The sequence below is a fragment of the Taudactylus pleione genome, unplaced genomic scaffold, assembly GCF_031769625.1.
Source record: "Taudactylus pleione unplaced genomic scaffold, aTauple2 ptg000201l, whole genome shotgun sequence".
NCBI classification, from domain to species: Eukaryota; Metazoa; Chordata; class Amphibia; order Anura; family Myobatrachidae; genus Taudactylus; species Taudactylus pleione.
The window spans coordinates 48,155,661-48,171,169 of NW_028284603.1; the positions used below are offsets into that span (position 1 = coordinate 48,155,661).

General features: G+C 45.5%; 1 protein-coding gene across 1 annotated transcript; it reads right to left on the reverse strand.

Annotated features, from left to right (window-relative positions):
* Window positions 1–12,872: 12,872 nt before the first annotated feature.
* Window positions 12,873–14,870, reverse strand: LOC148518367 (uncharacterized). Its single transcript, XM_088477448.1, has 4 exons — window positions 14,799–14,870; window positions 13,972–14,052; window positions 13,249–13,336; window positions 12,873–12,937 (listed from the first exon to the last, which is right to left on the reverse strand). The coding sequence occupies exons 1-4, from the start codon at window positions 14,868–14,870 to the stop codon at window positions 12,873–12,875; spliced, it is 306 nt and encodes a 101-aa protein (XP_088333574.1).
* Between the last annotated feature and the right edge of the window lie 639 nt (window positions 14,871–15,509).

Consider the following 15,509-nt stretch of genomic DNA (forward strand, 5'->3'; position numbering starts at 1 on the left):
GGGGATCAGCGCACATCCCTAAAAATAATAGAGGTTGAACTGACGGATTGGTATGTCATGCCAGCCGTCGGGATGCCTCCTGTCAAAATACCGACAGCGGCATCCAGATGGTTGGTATCCCGACAGGGGTCGGGTAAGTATACTTACCCTCCCCCCTTCTCCACCTAACCCTAACCCTTCCTTCTTGTAGCCTAGCCCTCCCTGTTAGTGCCTAAACCTAAGTCTCCCCCCTTAGTGCATAACCCTCCCCCCCAAAAGCTAACCCTAACCCTGCTATGCTGTCTAAACCTCCTCCCCCCCAGGCGGCTAATGCTAAGGGCGCCACAGGCTTACCTAGTTCGGGCTGGTGTTCTTCAGAGTTCCGGCGTTGGAATGAAGATAGGCTTCGGTATTTCTACACCTATCTTAACTCCCTTGTAGGGATTTCACTGTTGGTATTAAGACCGGCGGCATTGCGGCCACCGGTCTCATAACTACATCCTGTTTTAAGGATATCCATGCTTGAGCCCAGATGGTTAAAATCAAATTGACTGCTATACTAAATAAGTCATCTGTGATTAAGCATGGATAGCCTTAATACCTGGACTATAATGGCGGAGTTTGGGAACCTCTGACTTAAGCGGTTTTAAGAGTTCACTCTGTTTTCCACACTCACACCCAGTGATAGGCCTCTCTGTAAGTAATAGTGCTGGAAAGAGGTGCATCAGCTCCCATATCTGTTTAGGATAAACATTAGAATAGATGCACCTTTAATATGAAAGAAATATTACCGTATGGTAATGCCCTTACGCTTGAAACCAAGAATCCAATGTATCTCAAATGATTCTTTCACACATTTCTCCATAACAGCATTCCATATGGGATGTGTGAGACAAACATAAACATGTATATAGCGTGATACCAGCTTTAAAAGGCAAAATATGGGCCTGATTCAGAGCCGGACACAATTAGCGCTCGCTCGTCCTGAAAATAGGGGTGGCTATTCAAATGAACCGTTCGCTCTTTGCGGTCTGTTGACGCCTCTAGGTCTGAACGAGCGTACAATACTTGCGGTCGTTTTTTGGGAAACTACGCCCCCTGGCCGCTCGCATCCTACGTCATGTCCGCTATTTATTAGATTAATCGAGTACATCGAACAGGGTATGAGCTGCTCGCTATTCTTGTGGTCGGTTTTTAGTACCACAATTTTGCGAGCAGTTCTGGCTTAAAAAAAACCCAGTGACGTGGTCAATGACGCTGCTGTTTTAATTATGCACACCCATAAAACGCCCGTTTTGACCTTTAAGCACGCCTGCGTTCTGATTTCCACTCCCCGTTTTCAAGCACCTTCCCCTCTTACCACCCACATACGCCTCATTCTGTCACTCAAATTGTCAGGCATTCGCTATTTTGCGAGCACATGAATTTCGACCGCACTGACTGGTTCGTGCATGCGTATAACGATCCGTACGCATGCGCAGTTGGCCAAACATCGCTCGGAGCGAACGAGCTGCCGCTTACGAGTGGCTCTGAATCAGGCCCTATATCTTTAATAGAGTTACTCACATAAAAACAAATTGTACAGTATATACATATAACAGTGACAGCCACCTACCAGAGAGAGCATATTATGTCACATAACATGTTACACCCCACAGGGTATTTAGGGCCTGTTTCAGAGTTGTACACTAAGCTGATGTTTTTGCAGTTGAGCGATTATCAGTAAACTGCGCACGCTTCTGAGCCACACTGCGCGTGCGTCAAGGACCATCACAGTAGTCGACCGCAGCGACTATTTTTTTGCAGTGTGACTGACAGTCGGTAGCACCCCCCTCAATCAATAGTGATTGACACCCGGCAGTACCGCCCTTCCGGTGTGACTATAGAGCAGCCATGAATTCAAAAGTTGCAGCAGCCGTGGCTCCAGTTAGCCGCGGATGCTGCTGTGTCCCGATTACTGTGCCCAGGGGCACGGGCCAATCCCGTTGTCCCCTTAATGGTCATCCTTCACTTACCCCTCCATGGGCCACCAGACCGGCTGCCGATTAGGCAGCATTACAGCGCAGCTCACTAAAGGAAAATAAAAATTCCGATGGGGGAGCTGCTGCATGTGCCCAGCCGCAGCAGCTCCTCCCATAAGCCTTTGCGGAGCTGCCAGTCACCACTGACGTCTCGCCTCCAGCCCGTGAGTCCCACAGGTCCGCGGCCCTCCTCCAGCTCCATCTGCAGTGCATTCTTCAACAACAACAAGCAGACTGCACAGCAGTGAGTCCCACAGGTCCGCGGCCCTCCTCCAGCTCCATCTGCAGTGCATTCTTCAACAACAACAAGCAGACTGCACAGCAGCCAAGAATAGGAGATTGCGGCCTGCCGAGCATGGTAGGTGAGCCTAGAGTAAATCTGACAGCATAGTAAACTCTATTGCTTAACCCTTTCAATGCTAATCTACATCATAGCTTGACCTACATTTAAATGCCCACTAGTCCTATGTTACTGGTGGCACAAATAAAACAAATGTTAATAAATGGTTTCCTGGAAGAATTCCAAAACACTGTTTTATCATGGTGGACTTTTAATTTTCGCCCTGTCTATGAAAGGTCTAAATGCACAGGCGTTGTAATGGCTTTGGTGCCCACAGCTAGGGGGGATCCCATTTGTCACATTTTTTATACCCTTGCGTGATATATGAGAGAGCCCTTACATAATTTTGCTAACAGACCCTCAAATACAGCAACACACAACTGTAATCTTTTTTATATTAAACTGTATCCATCTATTAACTTGAATGCATTAGGATTATCTACTTAAAGGTATTAAGGCATACCCTTTAAAATGTGCTGAGTAAATACTTTATAGTACTTCTTCGGTGTGGGTGCCTCGGATGCACTAAGCAGATAAACCTGATGTAAGTAACGTAATGTACAGTATGTGCAGCCCCTGCACTATCAAGGACCTCTATGGTTAGGGTTATCTCTAACCATTTCTAATGTTCTCTCATGCAATGCTTGTAACTGAGTCGTGTTCTCTCTCTGGGATGTACATACTGGCAGGGTCCACCAAGTGATAACTCTGGAAACTCCCCCCCACCGCAGCCTAACTCCAACCCTCTCCACAGCAGCCTAACCCCAACTCTACCCCCCGTAGCATATGCCTTACCCTTCCCTTAGTACATAACCCTAAACCTAACCCTGATTCTGACTCCTGTTAGGATTCCGGCGCCGGGATTCTGAGCAGCGGCAATGTGTGCTCCAGGATGTTGCCTACAGTCCCCTCCCACAGTCCAAAAACCTACTATATATTAGTGTGTTTGTGGGGTGGAAAATGTAGACCGTATTATCCCCAGGGCTTAAGTACGTCTTGCTGTAAGGGAAAGGCAGCTTGCTAAAGGTGAAGACCTCAAGTTCTAAAGGTCTTATCATCTCTCTGCTGCTACTGCCCTAACATAAACCTTATGAGATCTAATTATAATGTTACAAATGAAATACAATAAAATAAGGATACAATATAAAATCATTTATGAATTGTAATGAATTGAAACCACTAAAATTACCAATGATGTTTATTTAATTAAGAAATAAGTAAGATGTTATTTTGATAAGTGGCCGATGGTGTTATTGGACAATGCAGCAAGGTGACGGCCTCGGTCCAAGCGGATCTGTTCATCACCTTCTATGGACACATTCCAGATGGATGACAGAACGTGCGCTACAACGAGCTGTAGTCTTGATCTAAAGGGAATTCAATTAAAGTTTCAGATCATAAATTCATAGGAAGAATTAAACATTTCTGTTTTAACAATAGTGAGAATACTCTAAAAATAACAGCAATGACAGGAAAATGTAACCAGAATACATTTCCCAAAGAGTTCTAACGAAAAGTATGTAATGACAAAGTGTAAGCAATCATAGTTTCAGTCATGTAAAAAAGACAGTTTCTATCCCAACTTTTAATTTGTAATCCAATGGGATACAGTACATGGAATCCACAGGAAAATATTTTTAATTTGTCATTTAATGGGATCTTCTTAATTTTTAAGGCAAATACATTTTTAAATCATTTTATCTACAGGAAAATCTTTTTCATTGATAGTCAAATTTATTTTTTTCTTCTTGTAATTTATTGGTACTCTTCCTAATGTGTAATCCACTAGAAATAAAAAACAATGGAAGACAGAAAACATTTTGCTCAGACTGTCTCTGCAGAATCTCTATGAGCTGGCTGCTCAGCCAATTACAAGTGGTTTCCTACACTAGCTGTTGTGATTGGTAGACTGTGAGGTGAGTCATGGGGATTCTGTGCTTTAACCAAACTTCAGAACAGATTAAATACAATTCTCCTGACATAGCAAAATTAATTAGTAATGCTATGAGGCTCCATTCCTGTCAATTAATTTCCTATTGATTTCAATAGAGTTTCTATGTGTAGCACACAACTCCATTGCAACAAATGGGTCACTGGAATGTCAATTGACAGGAATGGGAAAAATACAACACAATATTGGTATAACCAATGGCATATAAAGATGCAGTGTCAAAGGATATCTACCCAGCCTCTTGTCTTATTGTCCCACCCCATCCCCACTGATGAACCTGAATAAAGTGTAGATAATAGACTAATAACCCATCTTTAAAGCCTATTTAATGCAGAAGCCATTAAATTGATATCTACCATACACTAGCCATCAGATTATGGGACTGTTTTATACAACACATATCTAATTGAGTAGCTGCTTTATATGCTAGCCATCAGATTGGGATCTGCTTATTATACTGGCCACCAGATTGGGGGTCTACTTAGTATACTGGTCACCAGATTGGGGCCTGCTTAGTATACTGACCACTAGATTAGGGTCTTCTTAGCACACTGGCCACCAGATTGGGGTCTTCTTAGTATACTGCCCACCAGATCAGGGTCTGCTTAGTATACTGGCCACCAAATCAAGGTCTTAGTATACTGGCCACCAGATTGGGGTCTGTTTAGTATACTGGCCACCAGATTGGGGTCTTCTTAGTATACTGGCCACCAGATTGGGGTCTGCTTAGTTTACTGGCCACCAGATTGGGGTCTGCTTAGTTTACTGGCCACCAGATTGGGATCTTCTTAGTATACTGGCCACCAGATTGGGATCTTCTTAGTATAGTGGCCACCAGATTGGGGTCTGTTTAGTATACTGCCCACTAGATTGGGGTCTGTTTAGTATACCGGTCACCAGATTTAGGTCTGTTTAGTATACTGGCCACCAGATTGGGGTCTGTTTAGTATACTGGCCTCCAGATATGGGTCTGCTTAGTATACTGGCCACCAGATTGGGGTCTGCTTAGTATACTGGCCACCAGATATGGGTCTGCTTAGTTTACTGGCCACCAGATATGGGTCTGCTTAGTATACTGGCCACCAGATTGGGGTCTGCTTAGTATACTAGCCACCAGATTGGGGTTTGCTTAGTATACTGGCCACCAGATTGGGGTCTGCTTAGTATACTGGTCACCAGATCGGGGTCTGCTTAGTATACTGGCCACCAGATCGGGGTCTTCTTAGTATACTGGCCACCAGATCAAGGTCTTCTTAGTATACTGGCCACCAGATTGGGGTCTGTTTAGTATACTGGCCATCAGATTGGGGTCTATTTAGTATACTGGCCACCAGATTGGGGTCTGCTTAGTATACTGGCCACCAGATTGGGGTCTGCTTAGTTTACTGGCCACCAAATTGGGGTCTGCTTAGTTTACTGCCCACCAGATTGGGGTCTGCTTAGTATACTGCCCACCAGATTGGATTCCTTATACATGCAGATCATCTCCACCTTGGGATATCTTGTTTGAGCACAGGATTTTTTAAGTGAGCTCATCACTACATCTGGAGGTTCTCCAGAGTATTTGGGACACTATCCCTAAAATATCTTGTAATACACATGCTAATAATATAGTTAGGTATGGAGAAATTAAAATCCGCAATATATATGTGACTGAGAATGTTTAAATTAAGGGGTCCCGATAGTACTGACCAGAATGGACTATTTTTAGTATAATAGTTAAAAAGGATGGAGGGCCCTGCTATAGAGAGCTTATATTCAAAAGAGAAAAGATTAGAGAAGCACAAGGGGGTGACATGAAGAGGGTAAGGATTTGGGGAGGAGGTTGGAAGGGTAACTATGATCATATCCTCAACGGCAGTATTAAATAGAAATAAATGAGCATATTATACTACAAGGATAACTTCATTCATACTTATGTTCACATTTCTTAGTTTTATATATTTAGCTTATCTAATGGACCTGTCCACTGCTGGACACAATAAATGTAAGACTGACAATTATTTTTATTTCATTTACAACTATAATGGACTATGGGGGTCATTCAGACCCGGTCGCAAGCACCGATGTGCTCGCAACTGGGTCAATGGGTAGCCCTGCGCACGCACAGCGGCCGCACTGCGCGTGCGCAAGCCCCGGAGCGAGAGAGAAACTCTCTCGCTCCGGAGCTCGCTACAATAGGGGCGGCTGTCGATGTTGATCGACAGCTCGCCCCTTTTTGTAGGCGGGCCAGGGGGGTGGTTTCCAAAATGGAGGCGTTCCATAAGGAACGCCTACCATTTTGTGGGCAGCCGCACTGACATCTTCAGTGATGTCAGTGGGGAGCTACCTGCTCCATCAGAGCAGAAAGCTCCCTGGGGCTTGTGAGTGCACAGACCCAACCTTAGGGTCTGGTCGCAAGCCCTGATGGTCGCGATGGTGATCACCATCATGACCATCACCCTGGTCGCAAGCTAAGCTGTAGGTGGTAACCCACAGTTTAGCTTGCGACCAGGAGGCCGCACCAAAAAAAAAGCAGCACCCGCCCTCATTCAGAGAGAGCAATCGCTTCTTGAGACCCCTCTGAATGAGGTCCTATGTTTCTGCCAGATCATTTCCATAATTTTCCTTTCTCCAAATTGTGTATAAATTATGACACACAAGGAGTAATTTGAGATGCAAATGTCAGTATAATAAGAAATATATTGGTATGACAAAGACATGTATAAATGGGATGTAGTTTAAATCCCGGCAGTCGGGATGCCAGGGCTCAGAATCTCGGTGCCAGCATCCCTGCGGTAAGTAGTGGGGTTAGGGTTAGGCACTAGGGGGAGGGTTAGGGTTAAGCACTAAGGGGGGAGGATTAGGTTTAGGCACTGGGTGGGAGGGTTTGGCACTAGAGGGGAGGGCTAGGTTTAGGCACTAGGGGTAGGTTAGGTTTAGGGTGCAGGGAGGGAGGGTTAGGGGTAGGGTTAGGATACTTACCAACAGGTGTCAGTATCCTAACCCTGTCTGGTTGCCGGTGTCAGGATTCTGACCGCCGGGATCCCGAGTGCCGGCTTGTATACGGGTTGTATAAATGCTAAGTCATAAGGAAGTGAAAGTAGACACAATAACACTAAAAGCACTTACAGTATTGCCAGATGTTTCTTGGCATAGAGATCACAGGGGGCAATTTATGCTGCAAACCCCTAAAAAGAGAAAACAGATACCATAGTACCTAAATGACTCCATGAGAAAAAATTATACAACTTAATGAGGCTGATTCACTTTATTGGGACACTGTCCTCCTCATTTTATACTCATCAGTTATTCTACATTATTATACAGAAATACAAATATATTACATTGACATTTTAAGTAAAATGTACAGTAATATGCTCTATGATAGTTACTGAGATACAAAGATTAGTATATGAATGGAATCCATAACTAGATATTATGGCAGAGCTGTAACTAGACATTGTGGTGCCCTGTGTGAGAAGGAGCATCAGTGCACCCCCCCCCCCCCGCTTCCCCCCCCGACCCTGTCATATTTTGATATTACTGTTAGTTTGCAAAACTGGAAGGGCCAAGGCAAATGATACTGTGCCAGTCTGGTCCTGGGGCTCTTGGCTGTTAGTATTGTTTGTCCCCATTTTGTGTGTTTAAATGCTGGAAGGTATGTATGTTGATCGGAGAACACAGTTGAGCATAATATATTGGCCCTGATTCAGACCCACTCGCGAGCGGCGGTCTGTTCAGACCATCGCGGCCCACAGCTATACGAGCGCCCAGGAGGACGCTCCATAGTTATGGAGGCCGGCCCTCATTCAGAGCGTGCGCTCTGCTCAGAGCGTACGGCTCTGCATGAGGGCCATTGTTCTCTGTAGGATACCATTCCCTAATAGTAGAGGCTGGTAGCAGTTTCCTTAAATTAGATTACTGACATTAAATGTGTAGATAAAAAATATCCCCATGGTCTAAAGTAATATAGAATAATATAAGTGGTTCCAGTGAGTCCCTGAAACTGCTACATACATACTTTACATTGATTATATTAACTTTGCTATACAGTAGGTAATATGGTGTAACTGTCAGTATGAGGGTACTTTGATATGTGTAACCTATTTACTTGCTGTGACTGTGCACTGGAGTCCAGTGTGTCAAAGTGACACTCACACTGGGCCCTTCTATGTAGGACACTGGCGTCGGACCTGTCACGGTCCTGCCGCTGCCGCCATCTCCTGCACACCCATGTTCCAACTTCCAACAAACAGCTTCTCTTGGAACTGTGGGAGCTGAGGAGAGACGTCATGACATCTCTCCCGTCCCTGCAGACAGGTCAGGAGGCGGAGCAGAGTGACAGGCAGGGCTGCAGCTACAGTAAAATAAGCGGGTACACCGCTACTAATACATAGCAGAGGGCGCCCAGTGACATATAGAGATTGCGTCGGGCAGCCGGTTCCACCCTCAGGGCATGTTGCACTCTGGGCCTGATTCAGACCCGCTCGCGAGCGCTGAGCGCTCGCAAGTGGGTCGATGTTGGCCCAGTGCACATGCGCACAAGGGAGCCGGCTCCATCGTGCACATGCGCGAGACCCGGATAGCGACGGCCAAGCCGTCGCTCCATGTCTCGCGTGATGTCAAGTGATGTCAGTGATGTCACTGGGAGTGCTCTCGGCTCTGATAGAGCCAAAAGCACTCCAGGGCTTGCGGTAGATGAGACCCTACCACAAGGGTCTCGTCGCAAGCCCAATGGCTGCGATGGTTTTGACCATCGCGACCATCTTTTTGGTCGCTCGCTATATCTGTGGGTGGTCACCCACAGCTATACGAGCGGCCAGGAGGCCGCTCTAAAAACTAAGAGGGACGGCCCTGATTCAGAGCGAGCGCTCTGTCAGAGCATCCGGGTCTGAATCAGGGCCTCTGGGCCACCCATAGCTATAGCGAGCGGCCAAAAAGATGGTCGCGATGGTCAAGACCATCGTGGCCATCGGGCTTGCGACAAGACCCTTGTGGTAGGGTCTCGTTGCCGCAAGCCCTGGAGTGATTTCGGCTCTATCAGAGCCGAGAGCACTCCCACTGACATCACTTGTGATGTCAGTGGGGCCAGCCCCAGACGGTAGGCGTTCCCATGGGAACGCCTCCGTCTGTGAAGCCACGCCCCCAGCGGGGGGTGCTGTCACTCACCTTCGACAGCATGCCCCCTTTGTAGCGAGACCATAGCGACGGCTTGTCCGTCGCTATCCGGGTCTCGCGCATGCGCGCGATGGAGCCGCCTCCGTCATGCGCATGCGCAACGGGCTAACATCGACCCGCCTGCGAGCGGGTCTGAATTAGGCCCTCTGTGCGGAGGCAGCGGCCGCACCACCATAGTTATGAAGCTGTATTATGGTATCTGATGAACATATAAATAGAACTAGCTAATAATGGGCCTCATTCAGACCCACTCGCAAGCGGCTGTCCGCTCGCAAGTGGGTCGATGGTGTGCACTGCGCATGCGCCAGACGCGACGAGCGAAGGACTTTCCTTCGCTCGTTGTGTCTGATCAAAGGGGGCGTTCTGTCGATGTTGATTGACAGCACGCCCCCTTTGGTGGGCGTGCCGGGGGCGTGTCTGCCAGACGGAGGCGTTCCCAAGGGCCCCACTGACATCACTAGTGATGTCAGTGGGAGTGATTTTGGCTCTGATAGAGCCAAAATCACTCCAGGGCTTGTGGTCGAAAACCCCGACCACAGGCTTCTGGTCGCACTGGCGATGGTCGCGATGGTCAAGACCATCGCGACCATCATCCTGCACGCTCGTATGTGCTGTGGGTGGTGACCCACAGCTATACGAGCATCCAGGAGGACGCTCCATTTTTATGGAGGACGGCCCTCATTCAGAGCGAGCGTTCTGCTCAGAGCGTCCGGCTCTGAATGAGGGCCAATATTTCAGAATAATCTATTCTTATCTATAAGTTACACTATTTCGTTATGTTACATTTTTTTGCCATAATTCCCTCTGTAACATATTGTTCATGCGATATCAGCACAAAGTACGTACATGCATCTCATAAGAACAATGTCCCTGGAACTGAGCCTGTTGTCCTTCCAGTCCGGCCCTATGGAAAAGAATACAGAAATAAAACAGATACTATTGGGTCTGGTATATGATTTGCATCAGTTATTCTGTGGATTATAGTTTGTAAGTAAAAACCACTATCTGTTCCTATCCATTGGTGGAACTAGCGGCGGTGCAGCTGGTGGCTTGCACAGGGGCCCGCTGTGGAGCAGGGGCCCATAGACGCTACTGCACCCATTGCTAGTGTCCCCCGGGCCCCACAAGTGTAGTGTAGACCGCAGTAAAAGCGTTCAGCACTACACAGTAACAACCTTTGCTATAGCAGCCAATGAGAGTCAGACAGACTCTCATTGGCTGCTGCGTCCACAGAGGGAGCCGGCTAGAGCTCACTCATGAGCTCCGCCTTCCAGCTCCCCCCGTAGCGGGTGATGGGAGAGACTTTCCCATAGTGCAGAAGAGTGGGCTGGGAGGAGTGAACAATGGAGGTCGCAACAGGAGTGGGGATTCAGGTAAATTGTGTTTTTTTTTTTGTGTGTGTGTAAGGGGGAATGGGAATTGACACTGGCACAGCATAGGGAGGGGTGCTACTGGGGGCAATGTATGGGGGAAGTGGCCAGTACTAGGAGCACTGTAAAGTGGGGGCCACTACTGGGGGCACTGTATGGAGGGGTGGGCACTACTGGGGATACTGTATAGGAGGACTACTACAGGGGGCACAGCATAAGGGGGACTACTACTGGGGGCAATGCATAGGGGGGACTATTACCGGGGGCACTGTATAGGGGGACTACTACTGGGGGCAATGCATAGTGGGGACTACTACTGGGGGCACTGTATAGGTGGCACTACTACTGGGGGCAATACATATGGGGGATTACTATTGGGGACAATGCATAGGGGGGGACTATTACTTGGGGCAAAGCCTAGGGGGGATTACTACTGGGGGCAATGCATAGGGGTGATTACTATTAGAGGCACTGCATAGGGGGGACTACTACTGTGGAGCACTGCATAGGGGAACCACTACTGGGGGCACTGCATAGGGTGGCCCAAAGCATATTCTTGCACCTGGACCCACCACTCTCTAGTTCCGCCACTGTTCCAATTGTTCCCAGGTCAGCCACTTCCTTTGCCTAATTTGTGTTCCAGTACTATGCAGTATACACCACTCCATTACAGCAAACCGCAAGGCAGCCTGTTTTTTAAATATTGCACAGCTGTAAAGACCAGCATAGGTACACACGTCTCAACTGTCCCAGCATGGTAATTTGCGGGGTAACTACAATTTGTATTGCTGCGATAAGCTGTGATGCAGATTGTTAGTCCACAACTATGATAAACAGACGCCTTAAACTTTTAATTACATTGTACAAGATTACCTGGAGGATGAGTCTCAGCTGAACATTGGTTGCTCTGGCGCCTTTAGGGATCTTGTGGGCCAGACTCAGATGGTGCGCCATCACCTGCAGGAGGAAGGGTGACAGCAGAGAGTTAGTTACAGGGCACTGGCCCACTCAGAGAAAACAGGGAGACAGGAGATTATGGATGGGTAACCTACGTGTCCTCACACAGACATGTAATACCACAGGTGTAGCTTTTATGACTGATTGAGCATGTAGTAGATATTTTTAACATCATTTAATTGGCAGCTGAATTTCTAATAGAATTTCAGTATTTATTTATATAATACTACAATGGATGACTAGATATATTATATATCATTGGAATATATTTGTTTTACTAGTTTTGTCTAGAGGTTTTTTATGCCTTTGTTCACATTTCTTAGTTTTATGTATTTAGCTTAATTTATTGGCCGTGATTCAATTCAGCGCACTGTTAAATCAGAGAATTGCATTCTCCGAATAAAGTGCAGGCTGCAAGGCTGTTAGTGCACTTTTGTTGGGTTTCTCCTCGCACCCCCAGGAGGGTGCGAGAAGAAATCCTTTAGTCGTGCCAAATACCAGGCTGAATTGATTAGCTCTGATAGCTCCCTCCCAGGGCTGTTCATCATCGCTTTGAATTGAATCACGTGCATGGACTTGTTCACTACAAATTATTTTTATTTTATTTACAACATTGTATGACAAAGAGATATATAAATACTAGGACATAAGGAAAAGGTAAGTAACCACAATGACACTGAAAGCACTTACCTCTGGTACTGTCAGGTGTTTTCTTGGCATAGGGACCACGGCCTCAGGTATTGCCAGGTGTTTTCTTGGCATAGGGATCAGGGCCTCAGGTACTGCCAGGTGTTTTCTTGGCATGGGGACCACAGGGGGCAGTTTATGCAGCGAAGCCCTAAAAAGAGAAAACAGACACATTTGAACCTAAAGGACTCCATAAGAATGTAACAATAGCTAAGATTAGTACAATATAATAATGTACCCATAGCTACATATCATGGTGTATTATGATTAACATCTATATGGTAATAGCTAAAAAAATACTTCATAATCTATTCTTATCTATAAATTACATTAATTTTCATAATTTTACTTTTATATCCGCAAATCACATTGCGACTTATTGTTCATGTGATATCTGCACAAAGTACTTACTCAGAGCGTCTCATAGGACCAGTGTTACTGGAACTGGGTGCTTTGTCCTTATTGGCTGGCTCTATGGAAAAGAATATAGAAATAGTACAGTTACTATTATGTCTGGTATATGTTTTGCTTTAGTTAAGTCAATGGAATATAGTTTGGAAGTGTAAACCCCAATTTGTTACAATTGTTCCTGGGTCATTTGCTTCCTTTGCCTAATCTGTAACTGTACAGACCAGCATATGTACACACCTCCCAACCACCCAGCATGGTAACTTGTGGTGTAAGTACAATCTGTATTGCTGCGATAAGTGGTGATGCAGATTGTTAGTGCACAACTATGCTAAACCGACCTCTCAATCTTTTCATTACAAGAAACAAGAATACCTGGAGGACGAGGGTCTTTTAGCTGCACTTTGACTTCTCTTGTAGCCCGAGGGGTTTTGTGGGGGGCACAAACACTGTTCTTCTCCACCTGCAGGAGGAACGGTAATCAGCAGAGAGTTAGTTACTGGGCACTGGCACACTCAGAGAAAACATGGAGACAGGAGATTATGGATGGGTAACCTACGTGTCCTCACACTACGTGTCCTCACACTGGGGCCTATTCATCAACCGATAAATGGTCTGGTAAACATGCGGAAATTCTAGTTTTTGCATATTTAGGTTACCGATGTATTCATCAACAGGGGTCCCAAATGGATCACCTGATATTCAGAAAGTTTGCTTCCGAGAACAATCACCATCTTCAGATTTTCTCAGATCCCCGCTCCTTCCTATGGGAAAGGTTTCCGGGGATGCGAAGAGGGATCCGAGCGGATCCCTCCGCTACCTCCCCGGCGGCTTTGCGCATGCGTGACTGAGAAAATTAAGTTTATTAAATATCCCTCTAAATCTCTTGTTCCACCACAGTTATACCCAGTATGTAACATAGATAAATATGTACAACTCTACAGACCAGTATATGTAAATACATCCCAACTGTCCCAGCATGGTAACTTGTGGGGTAACTACAATTTGTATTTATGCTATAAACTGTGATGGAGATTATTAGTCCACAACTATGATAAACAGATCCCTTAAACTTTTAATTACATGGTACAAGAATACCTGAACGAGTCTCAGCTGAACATTGATTTTTCTGGCACCCTCAGGGATCTTGTGGGCCAGACTCAGATGATGCGCCTTCACCTAAAGGAGGAAGGGTGACAGCAAAGAGTTACTTACTGGGCACCGGTACCCTCAGAGATAGGAGATTATGGATGGGTAAACTACGTGTCCTCACACAGACATGTAATACCACAGGTGTAGCTTTTATGACCGGTTGAGCCAGTAGTATATATTTCTAACATATTTTAATTGGCAGCTGAATTTCTAATAGAATTTCAGTATTTAATTCTATAATACTACAATGGATGACTAGATATATTATATATAATTGGAATATATTTGTTTTACTAGCTTTATCCAGAGGTTTTTCTTCCTTTGTTCACATTTCTATATTTAGCTTATGTTATAGGGCCGTGATTCAATACAGCGCTCTGTTAAGTCGGAGAATGGCGGTTCTCGTGACTTAACATGGGTGTTTAGCTATGAGAACCGCCATTCTCCGACTAAAGTGCCGGCCGTGAGGCTGTTTGTGCACTTTTGTCGGGTTTCTCCTCGCACCCCTAGGAGGGTGCGATAAGAAATCCTTTAGTCGGGCCAAGCAGGTTGAATTGAACAGCTCTGGTTGCTCCCTCCCAGGGCTATTCATCATCGCTTTGAATTGAATCATGGGCATGGACTTGTCCACTATCAATTATTTTTATTTTATTTACAACATATACAATTGTAAATGTCAGTGTAATAAGCATTACATTGTATGACAAAGAAATATATAAATACTAGGACATAAGGAAAAAGTAAGTGACCACAATGACACTGAAAGCACTTACCTCAGGTATTACCAGGTGTTTCCTTGGCATAGGGACCACAGCCTCAGGTACTGCCAGGTGATTTCTTGGCATAGAGACCACGGCCTCAAGTACTGCCAGGTGTTTTCTTGGCATAGGGACCACGGCCTCAGGTACTGCTAGGTCTTTTCTTGGCATAGGGACCACGGCCTCAGGTACTGCCAGGTCATTTCTTGGCATGGGGACCACAGGGGGCAGTTTATGCAGCGAAGCCCTAAAAAGAGAAAATAGACACATTTACACCTATAGGGCTCCATGAGAATGTAACAATAGCTAAGATTAGTACAACATAATAATGTACCCATAGCTACATATTATGGTGTATTATGATTAACATTTATATAGTAATAGCTTTAAAAAATAATTAATAATGATCTATTCTTATATATAAATTACACTATTTTTCATAATTTTACATTTCTATACATAAATCACATTGTTACTTATTGTTCATGTGATATCTGCACAAAGTACTTACTCAGAGCGTCTCATAGGACCAGTGTTACTGGAACTGGGTGCTTTGTCCTTATGGTCCTTATGGGCTGGCTCTATGGAAAAGAATATAGAAATAGTATAGTTATTACTATGTCTGGTATATGTTTTGCTTCAGTTAGTCAATGGAATATAGTTCAGAAGTGTAAACCCCTATTTGTTCCTATTGTTCCTGGGTCAGTTGCTTCCTTTCCCTAATCT